This window comes from Notolepis coatsorum, assembly GCF_963971535.1.
Source record: "Notolepis coatsorum genome assembly, chromosome: 19".
NCBI lineage: Eukaryota > Metazoa > Chordata > Actinopteri > Aulopiformes > Paralepididae > Notolepis > Notolepis coatsorum.
In genome coordinates, this window is record NC_140183.1 from 81,476,238 (window position 1) to 81,496,055 (window position 19,818).

The 19,818-nt window shown below is 51.8% G+C and overlaps 1 protein-coding gene across 1 annotated transcript in view; it reads right to left on the reverse strand.

Moving 5' to 3' along the window:
- Positions 1-5,437, reverse strand: part of LOC311246582 (uncharacterized protein) — a gene marked incomplete at its 5' end in the record, with an annotated part of 28,719 nt that extends 23,282 nt beyond the window's left edge. The window contains 2 exons of the mRNA XM_084336732.1: positions 1,186-1,801; positions 1,877-5,437. Coding sequence (XP_084192858.1) covers positions 1,186-1,801; positions 1,877-5,437 — 4,177 coding nt within the window. The remainder of the gene's footprint in view (positions 1-1,185; positions 1,802-1,876) is intronic.
- Positions 5,438-19,818: the final 14,381 nt, after the last annotated feature.

Sequence of the window (19,818 nt, forward strand, 5' to 3'; positions counted from 1 at the left end):
AAATGTTAAAATATCAACTGTTAGACCATACCATATCACAACTCGGCTACAACTGTAAACTTTTAGTCTTCATATTTGGAAGCCTGGGTCATGTCCATAAGTTGGGTGTTAGAGGCATTCAGATGGCCGGTCTTCCGAAGAGAAGAGCCAAACAATTAGCAAGATATTGCTCAGTGTCAGCAATTATTGGCAGCCGGGCAATTTGGAGAAGACGCTGCTATCTGTACCCACGAGCTGTGTGTTGATTGTCAGGTTCATCATCCATGTGTGTGTGTAACTTTGGTTGCCATTGTCAATTTGGGCACGATTGTATCAGAATAACCCACAATGTACAAGTGCACTGATAATATTTGTGTCCTTTAAACATTGTCTTTATGTGGACATAAATAAAGATTCTAAATGTGTGTGTGTGTGTGTGTGCGTGCGTGCGTGCGTGCGTGCGTGCGTGTGTGTGTGTGTGTGTGTGTGTGTGTGCGTGCGTGCGTGCGTGCGTGTGTGTGTGTGTGTGCATGTGTGTGTGTGTGTGTGTGCGTGTGTGTGTGTGTGTGTGTGTGTGTGTGTGTGTGTGTGTGTGTGTGTGTGTGTGTGTGTGCATGTGTGTGTGTGTGTGTGTGTGTGTGTGTGTGTGTGTGTGTGTGTGTGTGTGTGTGTGTGTGTGTGTGTGTACACTGCCAGTGAGTCAGGCACGTCCTGTGCTCAGCGGAGGGAGTCTGAAATTGGCTATAAAAAGAACGGGAGTCTGATTTCCTCTCAAAACACCCCCCAGACTTTGATGTGCAGCTCACCGACACCTGGGGACACGCAGGTCTCTGCTGTATTGGGCAAACTGTCACCAGCGCTATCGCATCTCCACCCTGGGCACAAATCTGTCACAGTGAGGGAGTGAAGAGTGGCTCATGGCACAGAACCTGTTCGGTCTAGAAATAACTCATGATTTCGCTGTTGTTATTTTTCAGTATCACAGGCGGTGGTTAGTATGACGCTGTTGGATCCAGCCGTCAGTCTTTATATTGATCTCGATTCTGCTGATGGAATAATACAAACAGAGCATCAACCTCTGTAATCCATCCATCCAATCCATCCCACCTATCCATCCATCCATCCATCCATCCATCCATCCATCCATCCATCCATCCAATCCACTCACCCACCCATCCATCTATTCATCCATTTATCCATCCTCACCTGCTCCTCTCCTCTCTGTCCAGGCTGGCTCATCCCTCCTCCATGACCTGTCTCCGCTCCCTGGACTCCTGCAGGACCTCCCGTTCCTCATGCCCCCCCGGGCCCCCGTTGCCACGGCAGCGGAGGTGAACAGGTTGGTGTGCGTCGGCGACGGGGAGGCGCTGTACAGGTGGTCCTCCTCATCTTCCGCCTCTCTCTCCGATCTGCCCATCCTGCCGGGCTGTTGCCCCCCAGCGAAGCTTCTCCAGCTGGGGGTGGACAGTCCAAACGCGGGGGGGCCTCCCAGACCCCCCGTCTTCATCCAAGGCTGGCCCAGGCCGCCCCAGCCGCCTCCGAACGAGGACAGGTGAGATGAGCCCAGTCCCAGCGAGGTAAGAGATGTGTGTTTGAACCTCGCTGCCGAGGAAGATGATGAAGATGTGGCACCGCCAGCCACAGCAGAAGAAGAGAAAGAATCCTTGCCACTCTTCCGTAACCACTGTGATTCTGTCGATGCCATACTTCTACTTCCCGTTCCTCTGGACCCTTTCTTTCCTCCTTCTCCGACCCCCATGATGAACCCTGACCTCGGCTTGGAATTGGCTATCCCCTCTCTCTCCACACTGTCTTCCTCTTCTTCCTCCTGCACCGCAGCCTCCTCCTCCTCCTCCTCCTCCTCCTCCTCCTCCTCCTCCTCCTCCTCCTCCTCCACGTCTCGCTCGCAGTGTCGGTGGCGGTGTTTACGTTTGTGTTTGTGTTCGCTCCTCCCACATCCACAGGGGAGGCCGGAGGTGAATCCCGCACCGAGACGCGAGCCTCCACCACCACCGCCTCCCCCCATCTCTCCCTCCCCGTCCCCCCCGCTCAGCCCCGCCTCCCTCAGCAGCCTGTTCCTCCTTCTGTGGAACCTGGCTGGGTTGAGGAGGAAGTGGGGGTGATGCGGCTGGTGGGGGGCATACTGGTGAGGAGGCGGCAGGGGGAAGGAGCTGTGGAGATGGGGGTAGAGTGGCGCGTTGGGGGGGTACCCTCTGTAGAAGCCCATATCATCTATAGTCTCCTGGAACTTGGAGGGGCAGCCACACTGCCTGCGGTCTGGCTTCCTGCCACAGTGCAGAGGCTGGCAGGGGTAGAAAGGCTGGGGGGAGAAGGAGGGATTAGCGGAGTAGGACGAGGGATGAGGGGAGTAGAAGCCATTGAGATTGATCCTGAATATGTTGGAGCGGAGAGGATGCGACGAGGACGAGTGATGCCGTCTCCCGTCGAACCCCTGCCCCAGTGCAGACCTGGCCCAACCTCGGCGCCCGATGTGGACCTCGCTGAACTGGCCGATCAGGTCCTCCAGCTCGGACAGGAACTCCGGGTCATGCATGTGCAGCTGCTGGTGCTTCTTCTTGTGTTTGTTTTTCTGTCGCTTCAGTGCATTGTGCCCAAGGCAAGGGTAATAGTCCAAATGAGTGCACTTGTTGTGCCCCGGGCAGGGGCACGGGCACGGGCACAGACAGGGGCACGAGGAGAGACAGTCGTACTCCCTGCGCCGGTGTCGGTGCCGCTCCCTCTCCCTGTGGCGCTCCGCGGCAGCCGCGTTGGCAATGGGGCGCGCGTGTACGTGCATGGGAGGGAGGGGCGAGGAGACGGGAGAGGGGCGGTCCAGCAGAGAGGAGGGGTGCGACCTCTGACCCCCTAGCATCAGCCCCAGCCCCCGACCCGTGCCGAGCGCGCCCCTTCCGGCCCTCATCTCCCCGCGCTCGGAGACGCTGTTGTTGTCCGTGCCGATGCCGCTGTCGCTGGGCAGCGTCTCCTCGCTGTGTGCCTCGCTCCTCGGGGAGGGGGCGGCCTCCTTCAGGTGGGCGGGGGAGCCGGGCGCATGGTGCAGCGGCGTGGCGGGAGCGGACAGCTTACAGGATGACTGGTGGAAGGGGAAGTGGTGTCGCCCCTGACACGGGCAGCTCCTCTTCACGAAGGGGGAGAGGGACGAGGAGGAGGAGGGAGGGCGAGGGGAGGTGCAGGAGGAGGACGGGGAGGGGAGGGAGAAGGGGTGAGGAAAGAGAAGGGAGGATGCGGGCTCCGTGAAGCTGCCGTCACTGTAAGGGCTCTGGGCCCCACTGGAATGGGTGAGAGAGGGGGAGGGGAAGGGGTGAGAGGGGGGAGGCTGGGGCTGGCTGGAGAACAGGGAGCTCTCCGAGGGATTGCTGAACAAAGCGGGCTGCACTGAATTCTGGGAATTGGTGTTTTGGTAGGTCATTTGAGTTTTAGGCTTGCGGCCTCTCCTCTTGCCCATGTAGATGGTTCCTCTCTTGCTCACGTTGATCTGGGGGCCCAGTTTACCCCCGAAGGACGAGGACAGGGCCGAAAGGGTGTGTGTTGCTGTGGCCTCTGTCGACTTATACACTCCAGGAGAGGTCTCTCTATCTCGCTCTCCTCCTCCTCCTCTCCATCCCTCCTTCCCTCCGTACCCAGACAGCATTCCCATGTGTAGTCTCTTCCTCTTCCTCTTCTTCATCTCTCCGATGAGCCTCCTGATCTTCAGCTGCCTGTTGCCCTTGTCACTGTGGAAGTCTTTATTCCTTTCTTTCCTAATCGCATGGCTCAGTGCGGCGTCTCCACTCTGCTGCTCGGGGGCTGCGACGGGGGGCTGCTTGGGAGGACGGCCGCGCTTCCTGGGCGTGGAGTTCAGCTGGGCGGGACGAGGTAGGCTCGGACCGACGTCCAGTAGAAGAGGTGTGCGAGTCCCCTCGCGCCCCAGGGCCAGCGCCTCAGCTGGGGCGGGTTTGGGTGAGTGTCTCGCCGGAGGCTCGTCTGAGTTGGAAGTATGGGACTTCGGGCGACCCCTCTTTCTGGCAGGTGCTATTGGGGATTTAGGAGCAGGGGGGCTGGGGTCAGGAGTGGGGTGTCTTTGGGTGGGGGATGGAGGCTTGGTTGCAGAGGAGAGAGGGAAGGAGCTTGGGGCCGAGGAAAGAGCCGGGGTCAGGTGGTGTGACTCCTCTGCCTCCTGGTTACTGGCCTTGGTAGGGAGGCATGTCTTGGAGGTCATGGGGGGGCTTAGTGTTGGGTTAGGGTGGGCATCTAGAGGCAGAACCTCCTGGTTCTCCATCCTCTGGGCCCGGTGCACCAGTTTAGTCCAGCTAGGCCTCCTGGCCTTACGCTTCTTGAGCGGTCTGCTGTCCTGCTCAGGGGGTGAGGAGGGGGGAGAGGTGGGAGAGCGAGCAGACAGAGGGGGGAGAGAGGGGGGCGGAGTAGCCGAGGGGAAGCTAGGAAGCATAGTTGGGTGTCTTGAAGAGAGATCTGATTCTTTAGATGTACTAATGTCACCTGTCCCTACTGGCTCCGTTTGTTTAGCTAGCTTACATGTCCCATCTGCTCTTTCTGTCTCATCTGGTCTCCCTGGGTTAGCCGATTTACTAGTCTGATCCACGTCACCACTATCTCCGTCGGGTTTACCGCCGTTGTCATTCCCTCTACGGCAGTCTGGACTGACCTTAGCATCCCTCTTCCCCTCATCCCTCCGTCTATCCTCTCCCCTCCCTCTCTCGTCCTTTCCTTTCCCATGTCTCGTTTTTCCGTCCTTCCCTCTCTTCTTCTTCTGCTTGCCCTCCTCCTTCTTGCCCTCGCTCTTGGCTCTCTCAGCCTCTCCCCCCCTGTCACGCTTGGCTTTTTTCTCCTTCCGTTTCTCCTTCTTCAATTTCTTCTCCCTCTCTCTCTCTTTCTTGCCGTTATCCAGTGACGGCTGCGCAGAGGGCTGTTCCCGTTTCGGAGAATGAGCCACAGGGGTAGAGGGTAGTGGTTTAGGGGCGATGGCAGAAGAGCACAGAGAGTCTGTCCTTTTCTTATGGGTCACAGCGGGGTCTTTATGTGGGCTGCTGGAGGCCGGGGGTCTCGTGGCAGAGTTCACGTCCCTGGGAGCGGCGGAGGCGGAGGAAGACAAACTGCTCTGCTTCCCAGCCTTGACCTTAGCGGACTTGCCGGGGCCTTTGCCGTTCGACAGTCCCTTCGGTTTCCCCGGCTGCGCCGAAGCGTTACGCTGGCTTGAGGCGTCTCCCTCGCCCCCCCCGAGCTCTGCCGAGGTGGGTTGGAGGGGGGACGGGGCGGGAGGAGGGACAGACGGGGTGGGTTTCTGGTCGCTTCGGGGGGAGGAGGTTTTGTGTCCCGCCGGCTGGACGTTGGCACCGGGAGCCTTGTCTCTCTTGGTCCTCTCAGACGAGCCATCTGAACTCTCATCTGTCTTACTAGAGGGTTTAACAGGGACCTGAGGGGTGCAAGCAGGTAGATCTGTCATAGATAACAATAGCTGTGATATATCCATTATATTATTGTTCTTGACTAAAGCGAAGGACAAGGGCACTCGGGGGGGGGGGGGGGGGGACACAATGACTTTTACTGCTTTTGTTTTAATCTGGCCGTTGAAAGAGAGACAGAGGACAAAGTGACTAAATCTGGGAGAGAAAGGAGGGCAAACCGAGGAGGGGTGGGTGGGGGGGGGGTTTGATGGAAACAGGAATGGGGTTGACATAGAAAGAGGAGAAATACAAAGGCAGAGAGAGTGAGAGTGAGAGAGGGAGAGAGAGAGATAAAGATAAATAGAGAGAGGGAGAGAGAGGAGTGAAAGATAAATGAGAGCAGGTAGAGAAAAGAGGGGATGTAAAAATAGAAGAGAGGGACAAATAAATAAATAAAAGGAGATAGAGAGGCAGCCGTGCTATTGGTAGCTATAAATTGCCCCTAATAGAGATGAGAAGGCTTGACATTTCATGCTAGTTGTCCTGCAGGAACGCTGCAGCTTGAGTGGCGTTTTTGCAGCTAAAGCAATAAGCTTCCCCCTCCCTGGGTGATTGTCATAAGGGCTGATGAACCAATGTCTGCCTGTATCGGCTTCTAGTAGTTGCTGTGCTGTTGTCCTATTTATAGGTCTGTTTACTCAAATGTGCCTCTTAGGTTTCAGCATTGAGACAATAGCTCGTTTGACCTTATTACGGTGCTGCTGAGCACATAGCGGAGTGATTTCGGACAACCGAAACACAGCTACAGCACATATGTGCCATTAATAATGTATGAACTATGTGGTTATGAATACCTTCCGTCACTACCCCTCCTCTCCCTTCCACTGGAGTTGTGCCCTGTAATAGTGGGCTGCATGATGACAGCTGATGTGAAGGTCAAAACAAAATGGCACTAAAGTAGTCGGTTGAAGGAATCTGCTGTTGTGTGCGTGCGAGGCCTCTGTCCTCCACTTACCTGTTTGGCGGCTTGTTCTGAGGGTGGGCCGGGGCCGGACCGGGAGAGGTCGACGCTGTCGATGACAACAATGGCGGCTGGGATGACAACGACGAAGGTGGCGACAGAGCGGAGGACGCGGTTTGTTTGGACTGCATCTGGAAAGATCCAACCCTGAGCTTTGCTCCCTGGCCACCCCCGTGGCCGTGGCCTGGTTTTCCCCGGTTGGCCCGCTCCACCACCCTCCCCGTCCCCTCTCAGCCCCCCCCGGCCCTGTCTCTGGTAGGTCCTGATGGTGGGCTTGCAGACGTAGCTCTCCAGGATCTTGGGTGGCTTCTTGGTGCGCTTGGCCTGGAGTCCGATCCGGAAGCGGACGTTCCCCTCTGGGCAGCTGGTTTCTCTGCCCTGGAACGGAAGCTGCCTCTGCCCGGGGCTCCCGCAGCGGCCCTCGATCAACAGCTCCAGCACCGCCCCTCTCTCCCCCTCTCTCATCCTCCCCCCCGCTGCTCCTCTTCTCTCCTCCTCTCTCCTGCCCGTGTCTCCATTCTCCCCCTCGCCTCTCCTCCTCCTATCCACGCCTCTGTCCTGCTCTGAGTCTTCGGGCGGAGAGGAGGGGGAGTGTGTGGTCGGAGGGGGACCCCCCTTCGCTCTCTGGTCCATCAGAGATGTCAGGGGGGAGGGGCAGGGTGCGGCGGAGTGCCCAGTATAACGTTTTTTTTTTTTAAAGGACCCGCAGAGTCAACGGTTTAGAGAGGATCGGACGATGGTGATGACAGGGACGTTGGTCCAGAGGCAATAAAAGATGCTATGGATGCTGAACGGTCGAAGTTGAGGAGCACTCATCCAGCAAAGACTTCCTTCAGGCTTGAGCTAAGATTGAGAGAGAGAGAAAAAGAAGTGGACAGAGAAAGAGAAATGAAGAGACACAGAGAGGGAAAGGAGAGAGAGAGAGAGAGAGAGAGAGAGAGAGAGAGAGAGAGAGAGAGAGAGAGAGAGAGGAGAGAGAGGAGAGAGAGAAGAGAGAGAGAGAGAGAGAGAGAGAGAGAGAGAGAGAGAGAGAGAGATCAGTGATTAGTGATTTCAGTTAGCTCAGATGTTGAGTACCAGGGGCAGGCAGGAACGGAGGGAAAGTCCCCCTCACTTCCTCCAGGCAGCTGTGGAGACTGAGGTGCTACAGGCACCAAGTCTACAGCATGACCTCATCATCATACTGAAACCCAGGGGGCCAATCACAGGCCACAGAGCGGCCCATTCCCAGAATGACTCCACTGACTGGAATAGAGGCTTAGTCACATTCTTCTACAGAAGAGGGCCCTGGACTGCTCCCGTATATACAGGCTCTCAAGACAGACAGCGTGTCAGTAATAAAACCCAAGAAGTCTGAGATTACATGACACACAACTTCCTAAACCTCTGCTTAGCTAACTTGTTGTAATGCCCTCTCGCCCCAAATCAATATCAATGAATCCATCAACTTGACACTAATCATCATCACACACTTGATCCAGCCTCCTCCTCTTCCTCTCATTCGACTACTAGGTGACTCCCTAATGTACCTCCTCTTCTCACCAGACTCTGCCCAGTACCTCTCCCTCCACCGTCCCTTGTGTTATATGTTCTCTCCCAACACTCCCCTTTTTGTGCTTGTCAGTATCCCTTTTGGCATACATTGGCTATTAGTTCCCCCTTCTCAATCTCCCTATCTCTCTGTCTCTCTCTCTCTCTCTCTCTCTCTCTAGCAGACCACACAGAAAAATGGTCAACTGATGCACTGTATCCATGTTAATCAGAACCATATTTCCTACCCCCCCCCCCCCCTCTCTCTCTCCCTTCTTTTCCTCCTCTCCAAAACCTAAATCCCTCCATTCACGGTCCGACCCTTCCCCGCCTCCTTTCCTTCAGTAGTGGTAACACGAATCCGTAGGAAAAGGGTACAACTTATTTTTGGAAAAGAGTGCGAATTCCTCCTCCTCCTCCCATTGCTTCCTCTAAGTCAAGTAAGCTTTTCATTGACCCCATTGTAAATGGGTTTTTAATGTGACATTACGACAAGTAACACACCCTAAAACTTTCCTCCTCTCTCCCTCTCCCTCTCTCTCTCGTTTACACTATGTTCAGCCCAATTTTCACCACAGCCAAGAGAAACATCATCTTCTAGTATCACCGCCTCGCGCTCTCTCCCGTGCTCTCTCCCCCTCTTAGAGACACATCCATTTTCTAATAAAACACACCCTGTGTTGCATTCTTTCAGCTCTCTCTCTCTCTCTCTCTCTCTCTCTCTCTCTCTCTCTCTCTCTCTCTCTCTCTCTCTCTCTCCCGACGAGAGCCTCTTATGAAATAGCTCATCTGTCTCTCAAGGCATTGAACTGCCCTTTAACTGTTCAAGAGGCTCTCAGACAATGTTTTCATTTCGGAGCTCTGTGGGTTATCTATAGTCCCTCCACGCCCCGAAACCCTTCGCTTTTGAATCAAAATTGGGCTCAAGTCAACATCTGTTCTGGTGACTGCTGTTGTTATGTAACAGTTTTGGAAAAGACCTCCAAGGCCAAACCCGCCATTACAATAAAATACGGCCAAGGCAGAGATTAACTACTGGTTCTTCCCACAGATCACGGCAGGCAGCCAGAAGAAACCGTGAACAACGACCACTACAGTCGTCGCCTGGCTGACCCACATAGCCTACGGTACATGAAGACAAGACAGACCACGGCACACACCTCTAATCTGAAACAAAGACAGAACAGAAGAGGGGGGGGGGGGTCACAACTATCCTCTGTACAAGTGATAATAGCAAGAGAAAACAAGTGGCAGCCTGGTAGGGCCGAACACTTTGTGGAATATGATTTCTAGGCCGGGACATCTTGGCAGCATAATGTTTTTTTTTTTTTTTTTTTTTACACACATTTCAACTTTAATAAATATTGCACCTCCTGTGATTCGGGTATTGCACTAGACTACTAGAGTCTATAGACGCAATTCCGATAAATGTTTGATTAAGTGTTCAGCCCTAGTGGCAGGTGTTTAAACATTAAAAGGGCATACACCTATTCAACATCTGTCAAAGTGTAGGCTAATAGCTTCCTCTGCGCTCCAGGGCCATCCCTCTCAACCATCATTCAAAATTATTCCAACATTATAGGCCAGCAGCTATTTCCAGTGGCAGAATGATGGGTAGACTTGACACTATCGTCAATGTGGTTTCTCAGCAGCGATAAAGGAACGGATTAAATCATGATAACGGCCTTCCGTATAGCCAACCATCAGTGATGATGTTATCATCAATAACTACAACCCTATTACCATCTGCCTGACAACAGCCCTGGCTACGCAACCAAAGCTGAACATTATAGTGTGTGTGTGTGTGTGTGTGTGTGTGTGTGTGTGTGTGTGTGTGTGTGTGTGTGCGCGTGTGTGTGTGTGTGTGTGTGTGTGTGATAGCCTTTCACACTATTAACTGCCTACAAACATCAGCTTATAGCAGCATGCCCCACATGGCATGATAGAAGTTTCTCACGTCTCTCTCTCTCTCTCTCTCTCTCTCTCTCTCTCTCTCTCTCCTCTCTCTCTCTCTCTCTCTCTCTCTCTCTCTCTCTCTCTCTCTCTCTCTCTCACACACACACACATACATTCTTTCAACCATAGTTAGTGTATCAGAAGACTCATGGTCGTACATTGTGTACCCAGACCCAGGTCGCAGCAGCTGCGTAGGCTGACTGATGTAGCTGCCTGCTACTGTAGATACAGTGTATGAGCAGAGAGAGGGGGTGTTACCGCACTGGGCCGACTTATACTAGCACTGATTTACTAACGACGTCAACTATACTGCTTCCTTTTCCATAGCGACTGCGCACCTTAGAAAATTACTATTTCATGACGCTGTCGCACTTAGAAAACGACGACACGTGCACGTGTGTGCTGTTGTTGTCATTCATATCGCCATAATAAATGTAGCTTGTGTCGGCTAAGCTATGTGAAAGATAGCAGCTTGTAAATGCAACTCAACAGCGAAAGTAGCCTGTATACCGGCTATACGCAAGTAAACACCAAAAGCTATTTTTGGTATTTGCTACTATGAGCCCGTATAGCCCTCATTCTCTCGCTCTGTCCTCTAGCTGCCACCCATATGCTGGTGTCAGCAACATTGAAATAATAAATATGATGAATATGAATATGATCTGGATCATGTTTCCCCCTATTTTTTCCAGATCAACGAGGCATAACATCGGGATATAGACCACACATGCGATATTTCTCATAAACCAACTGTGTTTTTAGCTCGGTGGTGGTGATGACAGGCCTACTACACATTAATACAGACCGCCGTGACATTTTGTAATAAGGCTGTAATAAGGCTACGTAGAGGCTACTCACCCGAGCGCGCGTCCCACCACCACAGCCAACTGCGTTCAGCAGCCAGGAGCAGCTCCTCTATGTCTTGCTGTCCTGCTCAACAACAGCGATCCATCCGAACTGAAGCGTACGGTGCATTAGGTGTTGCTTTGATTACAATAATTTAAAAAAAACACCTCCAAAAAGCGAGTTAAAATCTCATCGCCAGGGCGCACTACAGCTATACTGTGCACAACAACATTCGCGCGGGTGTTTTCATAATCATACAGTCGAGCGCGTCTCTCTGCAGGCGCGTCTCCGCAGCTAGGTGGCGTCAACTTGTTACTGTAGTCGTGTGTTGTGTTGGCATAATTATTATTATCATGTTTATTATACTGCCACTTCTCGGGGAAAGTTACATTCTCTAGCCATCGCCCATAATTAAATTTGATTTAGTTTCTATTCCATTTTATTTTATTCCTCTATTGTACTTTGTCCGTTTATTAATGTCGCACCAAAAAACGACCAAATCAAATTCCTTGTATGTGAAAACTACTTGGCAATAATAAAGACCTTTCTGATTCTGATTCTGATAATGTCCTCGCACAGACAACAGTCACAACACAATTACGATGATCGATGAATTGAAAATGGGGGACCCTGATGTAAACAAGACGAAAGTCTTTCTCTGGTCTGCATCCCCTTAACAATTTGTGTGTATTGAGCTGTACTACTGTATTGTACCCATTCTGCAATCTGTTAATAAACTTTTCAATCAATCAATCAAAACACAGTAACGTATTCGACGGATAAACCCCAAGGCTACCATGGTAGTCGATGTTGTGTCATCTGACGGGCAAAAAATCCGGAATGGTTGGGGAATGTAATTATTGCGTGGCCATTTTCATGATGTGCCCACAGAGGAGATAAAATGTTGAATACTGCACAAGAGATCACATTGCGGTTCAAAATAGGCGATAGGGAAGGCTATTTACACGCCTAATAAAATGGCGACGACGATCTAGTCTGATGGTAATTTGGATTATTTAGCGATCAGCTCAAACGTTTTTTCAACCACATCATCTTTATTTAAACTTTTATTCGTGCGAGAGAAGGCTACTACTGTGGTATGCCCGTGGGGGCTGGTCTAAAAGCTGTAGTGTACACCCATTGAGAAGTTCATGATTTTAAACTTCGCTATATATCCAAACGTGTAGGCGACGGCGTGTGGTCGTGTGGAGAGAGGTTTGGCGTATAGGCAAACTGACTGAGCCAGAACACTAAGTAATGTTATTGTTGCATTATTGCAGTGTATAGCCTACATTGCAGGCGTAATAACCGCATACTACGTAGCATTTGTTTTCAGTTGTAAGAGAATTTCCAACCAATGTATCAGATTTGCATATAAATAGGCTACTACTGAATTACAGGTTGTACTTCCTTGATAATCACACATTGGCCACATTATTAATAGTAAGATATGTATTTTTTTGGCATCAGTGAATACCACGACCACAACACCAGAGGGAGCTCCACAAATCATGTTAAACCCAGATTCGGCTCAAACAAGGGACTAAACACGTTTCGCAATTATGCCACATCAATGTGGAACGCCCTACCCAAAGCTGTAAAGGAATGTGAATCACTACCCACTTTCAAAAACACTCTCAAAAAACACCTAAGGGAGACTGCAACTCGAAACTGGCCCCTGTAAATGTCCGAACACAACCCCCTCCAATGTACAGTAAATTACCAAGTATGGTCTTGTCAATATTCCAATGTACAGTTTTGTTTGTACAGTTGTACAGTGTCCCCCACCCACCCCTCCTACCCAACCTCCCCCCCCCCACTCCTACCCAACCCCCCCCCCCCCCACCCAACCACCTCCAATGTACAGTCCCCCCCCCCCACCTACCCAATCCAATGTACAGTTTCTACGTCAAATGTATATACTCTTTTTTTCTGGACTCTTTTTGTATCACAAACAGTACTGTATTTGCAAATCTGGTATGTCATAAATGTATAGATGTAGCAGTACTGTCTATCTGTATGTCATGTATGTCATATATGTTACGATGAATTGAAAATGGGGGACCCTGATGTAAACAAGACGAAAGTCTTTCTCTGGTCTGCATCCCCTTAACAATTGTATGTATTGAGCTGTACTGTACTGTACCCATTCTGCAATCTGTTAATAAAGTTTTCAATCAATCAATCAGTTGGGCAAAGCCTATCTGCCCCCGTCATTGACCATATGTTCCAGGAATCAAACCAAATCCTACCAATGAAATATATTTGTAAAATTATTATTTTAATCCTAAAGGTTTATCAAGTCTAGAATTGTATGTAATCTGTCATATGGGTTTTGTTATGGTTTGTAACCGACCCCAATCGCACAACACAAGACAGGTATGAGAGTAAGCCAAGAACAGGGCATTTATTGAATACAAACAAAAAGCGGCACTGTCCCTTTAAGGGAGAACACAAAATAACTGGAAACAAGGAAATAGGGAAAAATGGCACTGTGCCTTTAAGAGGCGAGCAGGCTAAGGGGCTAAGGCTAAAGGACAGGGCCAGGGCAAAGGACAGGGCAGGAACAGGGGCACTGGAGAGGGGAACAGGGACAGAGGCCCGGGGAGGCGGGCTGGAGACAGGGACAGAGAAAACAGGGTTAGGCCTTGGACAGGGCGAGGGCCAGAGCTGCTTACAGGGATGGAGTAGGAGCGCGCAGGCTAGACGTCTGGAGTGGTGCGCGTCGGCTTGAAGAGCGCGCCGGCTCGGAGAGCGCGCCGGCTCGGAGAGACGCATCCTCCCGTAGAGAATTAGAGAGCGATGCGCGTCTGGAGTAGTAGCGCGCCGGCTAGAAGTCTGGAGTGGTGCGCGTCGGCTTGAAGAGCGCGCCGGCTCGGAGAGCGCGCCGGCTTGGAGAGCGCGCCGGCTCGGAGAGACGCATCCTCCCGTAGAGAATTAGAGAGCGATGCGCGTCTGGAGTAGAGCGCGTCTGCTGTAGGAGCGCGTCTGCTGTAGGAGCGCGTCTGCGCGGGGTCTGGAGTGGAGCGCGTCTGCTGGAGTGGAGCGCGTCTGCTGTAGGAGCGCGTCTGCGCGGGGTCTGGAGTGGAGCGCGTCTGCTGTAGGAGCGCGTCTGCTGTAGGAGCGCGTCTGCGCGGGGTCTGGAGTGGAGCGCGTCTGCTGTAGGAGCGCGTCTGCTGTAGGAGCGCGTCTGCGCGGGGTCTGGAGTGGAGCGCGTCTGCTGTAGGAGCGCGTCTGCTGTAGGAGCGCGTCTGGGCGCGGGGTCTGGAGTGGGACACTGGAATACCTCCCGTAGAGAATTAGAGAGCGCAGGCTGTGTCCCACTCCAGGCAAACGGCGACAGGTGGCGAAGGCTGGCACCTCGTCTCACGCCGGAGATGAAACAGCATACAGAATACAGAAACAGATACAGATAGAGAATCTCCCGTAGGAGCTTACAGATAGAGAACGACCCGACGAGGACTGGGGGGGAGATCGAGCTATTTAAAGCCCACTGGGGCGCTAATTAGAACACACATCAGGTGCGTGATGGTAATTGATACTTGACTTAGAAGTGTGTGTTCGGCAAGGACCAATCAACACAGAATCCTCACAGTACCTTAAAGGAACGGAGCGAGGCAGGGAATGCAATAAATAAACAACGACAACGCGAGGGTGGGGGCTGGTGAGGTGAGGAGACAGGGAATTAAAGGTCCAGGGAACAGGAATTAAAGGTCCAGGGAAGAGGCGAACCTCACAGTACTTTAAAGGAACGGAGCGAGACCTTGCGGGGAAAAACTATGTTTTTATTTCATACTTATCTTGTCATGCACAGTCTCTGGAGCGCAACAGTAAGAAGCATTTTGTACAAAAGTATTCTGTACTTCTGTATGACAACTATTAAAGAAACTTGAAACTTGAAACTTGAGGCAGGGAATGCAATACATAAACAACGAAACGCGAGGGTGGGGGCTGGTGAGGTGAGGAGAAAGGGAATAAAAGGTCCAGGGAACAGGAATTAAAGGTCCAGGGAAGAGGCGAACCTCACAGTACCCCCCCCTCCACGGGAGCCACCGGGCGACCCAAAAATACAGACAGAGGGGCAGGGGACATAAACAAGGCAACAAACAAAAAATTGGGCCATGCTAGCGGGGAAGCTACACCAAAAGCGGGGCTAGCAGAGGGACAGGGTAGCTGCCAGGGCACTGCTAGCTACAGGGCCTATGCTAGCTGTACTGCTACATTAACATAGAGGCTGCGCTAGCTGCCGGAGCTAGGCTAGCAGACAGGGCTGGACCAGCATGAGAGAACAAGCTAGCAGGAAGGACAGTCCTAGCTGTGGGGAAACTGACCTTGCTAGCTGAAGGGGCAGTCCTAGCAGTGGGGAAAACTGACCTTGCTAGCTGAAGGGGCAGTCCTAGCAGTGGGGAAAACTGACCTTGCTAGCTGAAAGGGCAGTCCTAGCAGCGGGGAAGACTGACCTTGCTAGCTGAAGGGGCAGTCCTAGCAGTGGGAAAACTGACCTTGCTAGCTGAAGGAGCAGTCCTAGCAGTGGGGAAAACCGACCTTGCTAGCTGAAGGGGCAGTCCTAGCAGTGGGAGAAAACTGACCTTGCTAGCTGAAGGGGCAGTCCTAGCAGTGGGGAAACTGACCTTGCTAGCTGAAGGGGCAGTCCTAGCAGTGGGAGAAAACTGACCTTGCTAGCTGAAGGGGCAGTCCTAGCAGTGGGAGAAAACTGACCTTGCTAGCTGAAGGGGCAGTCCTAGCAGTGGGGAAACTGACCTTGCTAGCTGAAGGGGCAGTCCTAGCAGTGGGAGAAAACTGACCTTGCTAGCTGAAGGGGCAGTCCTAGCAGTGGGGAAACTGACCTTGCTAGCTGAAGGGGCAGTCCTAGCAGTGGGAAAGCTACACAAAAAGTGGAGGCCATGCAGAGGGACCGGGTTAGCTGCCTGGGCATGGCTAGCTACAGGGCCTATGCTAGCTGCAAGGGCTGCATTAACATAGAGGCTGTGCTAGCAGCCGGGGCTAAGCTAGCAGACTGGGGCCATGCCGGTAGTAGAGGCCTGGCAAGCTGCAGGGGAGCTAACGAGGCTAACAGGGAAGCTAACAGGGGAGACTAACAGGCTAACAGGGGAGCTAACAGGGAAGCTAACAGGGGAGCTAACAAAGGCTAACAGGGGAGCTAACAGGGAAGCTAACAGGGGAGCTAACAAAGCTAACTCAACATACACTGTCTGTGCTGGCTGGGGTCGTCGACTGGTCGGGTCGTACTGTTATGGTTTGTAACCGACCCCAATCGCACAACACAAGACAGGTATGAGAGTAAGCCAAGAACAGGGCATTTATTGAATACAAACAAAAAGCGGCACTGTCCCTTTAAGGGAGAACACAAAATAACTGGAAACAAGGAAATAGGGAAAAATGGCACTGTGCCTTTAAGAGGCGAGCAGGCTAAGGGGCTAAGGCTAAAGGACAGGGCCAGGGCAAAGGACAGGGCAGGAACAGGGGCACTGGAGAGGGGAACAGGGACAGAGGCCCGGGGAGGCGGGCTGGAGACAGGGACAGAGAAAACAGGGTTAGGCCTTGGACAGGGCGAGGGCCAGAGCTGCTTACAGGGATGGAGTAGGAGCGCGCAGGCTAGACGTCTGGAGTGGTGCGCGTCGGCTTGAAGAGCGCGCCGGCTCGGAGAGCGCGCCGGCTCGGAGAGACGCATCCTCCCGTAGAGAATTAGAGAGCGATGCGCGTCTGGAGTAGTAGCGCGCCGGCTAGAAGTCTGGAGTGGTGCGCGTCGGCTGAAGAGCGTGCCGGCTCGGAGAGCGCGCCGGCTCGGAGAGACGCATCCTCCCGTAGAGAATTAGAGAGCGATGCGCGTCTGGAGTAGTAGCGCGCCGGCTAGAAGTCTGAAGTGGTGCGCGTCGGCTTGAAGAGCGCGCCGGCTCGGAGAGCGCGCCGGCTCGGAGAGACGCATCCTCCCGTAGAGAATTAGAGAGCGTTGCGCGTCTGGAGTAGAGCGCGTCTGCTGTAGGAGCGCGTCTGCTGTAGGAGCGCGTCTGCGCGGGGTCTGGAGTGGAGCGCGTCTGCTGTAGGAGCGCGTCTGCGCGGGGTCTGGAGTGGAGCGCGTCTGCTGTAGGAGCGCGTCTGCTGTAGGAGCGCGTCTGCGCGGGGTCTGGAGTGGAGCGCGTCTGCTGTAGGAGCGCGTTTGCTGTAGGAGCGCGTCTGCGCGGGGTCTGGAGTGGAGCGCGTCTGCTGTAGGAGCGCGTCTGCTGTAGGAGCGCGTCTGCTGTAGGAGCGCGTCTGCTGTAGGAGCGCGTCTGGGTGCGGGGTCTGGAGTGGGACACTGGAATACCTCCCGTAGAGAATTAGAGAGCGCAGGCTGTGTCCCACTCCAGGCAAACGGCGACAGGTGGCGAAGGCTGGAGATGAAACAGCATACAGAATACAGAAACAGATACAGATAGAGAATCTCCCGTAGGAGCTTACAGATAGAGAACGACCCGACGAGGACTGGGGGGGAGATCGAGCTATTTAAAGCCCACTGGGGCGCTAATTAGAACACACATCAGGTGCGTGATGGTAATTGATACTTGACTTAGAAGTGTGTGTTCGGCAAGGACCAATCAACACAGAATCCTCACAGTACCTTAAAGGAACGGAGCGAGGCAGGGAATGCAATAAATAAACAACGACAACGCGAGGGTGGGGGCTGGTGAGGTGAGGAGACAGGGAATTAAAGGTCCAGGGAACAGGAATTAAAGGTCCAGGGAAGAGGCGAACCTCACAGGTTTAAACTGTAGGTCAAACCAAATCCTACCAATGAAATATATTTGTAAAATTATTATTTTAATCCTAAAGGTTTATCAAGTCTAGAATTGTATGTAATCTGTCATATGGGTTTAAACTGTATAGGTCAAACCAAATCCTACCAATGAAATATATTTGTAAAATTATTATTTTAATCTTAAAGGTTTATCAAGTCTAGATAGAATTGTATGTAATCTGTCATATGGGTTTAAACTGTAGGTCCAACATATTTGTAATTGGATTAGATAGAAAGTCAAATGTTGCACAATAATGATCGCCTGGCCTGTGGCCTGGCATGTAATGGTGGGTAACCCCCAAATGTGAAGTAAGTTTTGTGAAATTGGTAGCCCGTCTGAGTGTACAAGGACGTACAATGTGAAAATATATTGCATTTTATAGCTGTCAAAGCTCATGTGAAAAATATTGGAATAAAACAAACCTGTATTTTGAGTTATGATGGGTGAAGAAAATCCCATAACGCTACAAGTAATACTCTCCCAGGACATGTATGTTTTTGGGGAAATAAAACAAAATAATACATCATTTGGGTGGTGGAGTGATTATTGGTGATATATGTGATCACTGACGTTAATCGTTTACGCACTTTTTTTTTTTTTTTTTATATCTTTCTTCCCCTCCTTTTTCCCGATTTTTCTCCCATCCCACCCTTCCTGGTTGTTGCGTACTTTCCCCTACTGTTGGTCCGGGAGACCGGAGACTGTCACATGCTTTCCTCCAACGCATGTGCAGCCTGGGGCAGGCCAACCTGGCCGCGCAGATTCTCACCGGGAAGAGTGTAGCGTGTGGGAGGCCACACTATCTCTCCTCAGTTCCAACCCTCGCTGAGCAGGCGCCCCGACCGAACTGTGGGGGTCGCTGTCCACAACGCCCAGGACCCACCCTTCAGCTTTCCCACCCCCTGATACAGCCAATTGTATCAGTGTGAGAGGCCAGCCAAGCTGATAGCAACGCCGGGAGCTGGATTCGAACAGGCGAATCCTAGTGTCTCCCGGTGTTGGTGACGAACGTAATCTCCGTGCGCCACCTGCCCCCCGTTTACGCACATTTTATTTCACCTGCATGCATCACTGGTGTGAATGAATGAATGAATGAAAACTTTATTTAACAGATTGCAGTATGGGTACAATACAGTACGGCTCAATACACACAATTGTTAAGGGGATGCAGACCAGAGAAAGACTTTCGTCTTGTTTACATCAGGGTCCCCCATTTTCAATTCATAGTGACATTTATGACATACACAACATAATATGACATCTACGGACATATGATGATGGTGGTGGTGGTGGTCTGCGTGATTACCAAACCTAGCCGCATTTCTGGCAGACGCTCTCTGATTGGCACTGACTGACGCTCTCTGATTGGCCACTGACATGTTTGCCCAATCGCGTGACGAGCTGTGTCTTTGCCCATTTCCGCGTCGAACAGCCTGCAAACTACCTGGCCAACCTTAACCAACTTCGAAAGAGTGCCTAAGCGTAACCGTCGAAAGAACTTGCCGTCACGCTCTAAGACAAACTCTAACCTTAAGGATGGCTTAGAGTAGACGACAGAGTACAGCAACTTGCAATGGGCCTGGTCTACAAGATACACTATACGACCGGGGTGCCCATGTACATGTCAAAATACTTCCCAAAGGTCAGTGAATACCACAACCACTACACCAGAGGAAGCTCAACAAATCATGTTAAACCCAGATTCGGCTCAAACAAGGGACTAAACACGTTTCGCAATTATGCCACAACAATGTGGAACGCCCTACCCAAAGCTGTAAAGGAATGTGAATCCCTGCCCACATTCAAAACCGCTCTTAAAGAGCACCTACGGGAGGCTGCAATTCGAAACTGGCCACCGTAAATGCCCAAAACCCCCACCACCTCCTAATAGACAGTCTCCTCCCCACCGCATGTATATATTCCCTCCCCGCCGTATGTATATTTCCCTCCCACCCACCCACCCCCTCCTAATGTACAGTCCCCTCCCCATCATATGTATATACTCTGTCAGGATCTAGGGGTAACAGTACTGTATATTTGAATACCGCTTATGTCACAAATGTATCAGTACTAAATACCTATATGTCCCTATGCCATAAATGTCATGTATGTTGTGTATGTCATAAATGTCTATATGAATTGAAAATGGGGGACCCTGATGGAAACAAGACAAACGTCTTTCCAGTGGCGTCGCGTGGGTAAAATAACAGGGGAAGCCAAAAAAAGATTTAAAAAAAAAAATTTATTAAATATTTTTATTAATTTTTATTTATTTATTTTTTTTAAAGTC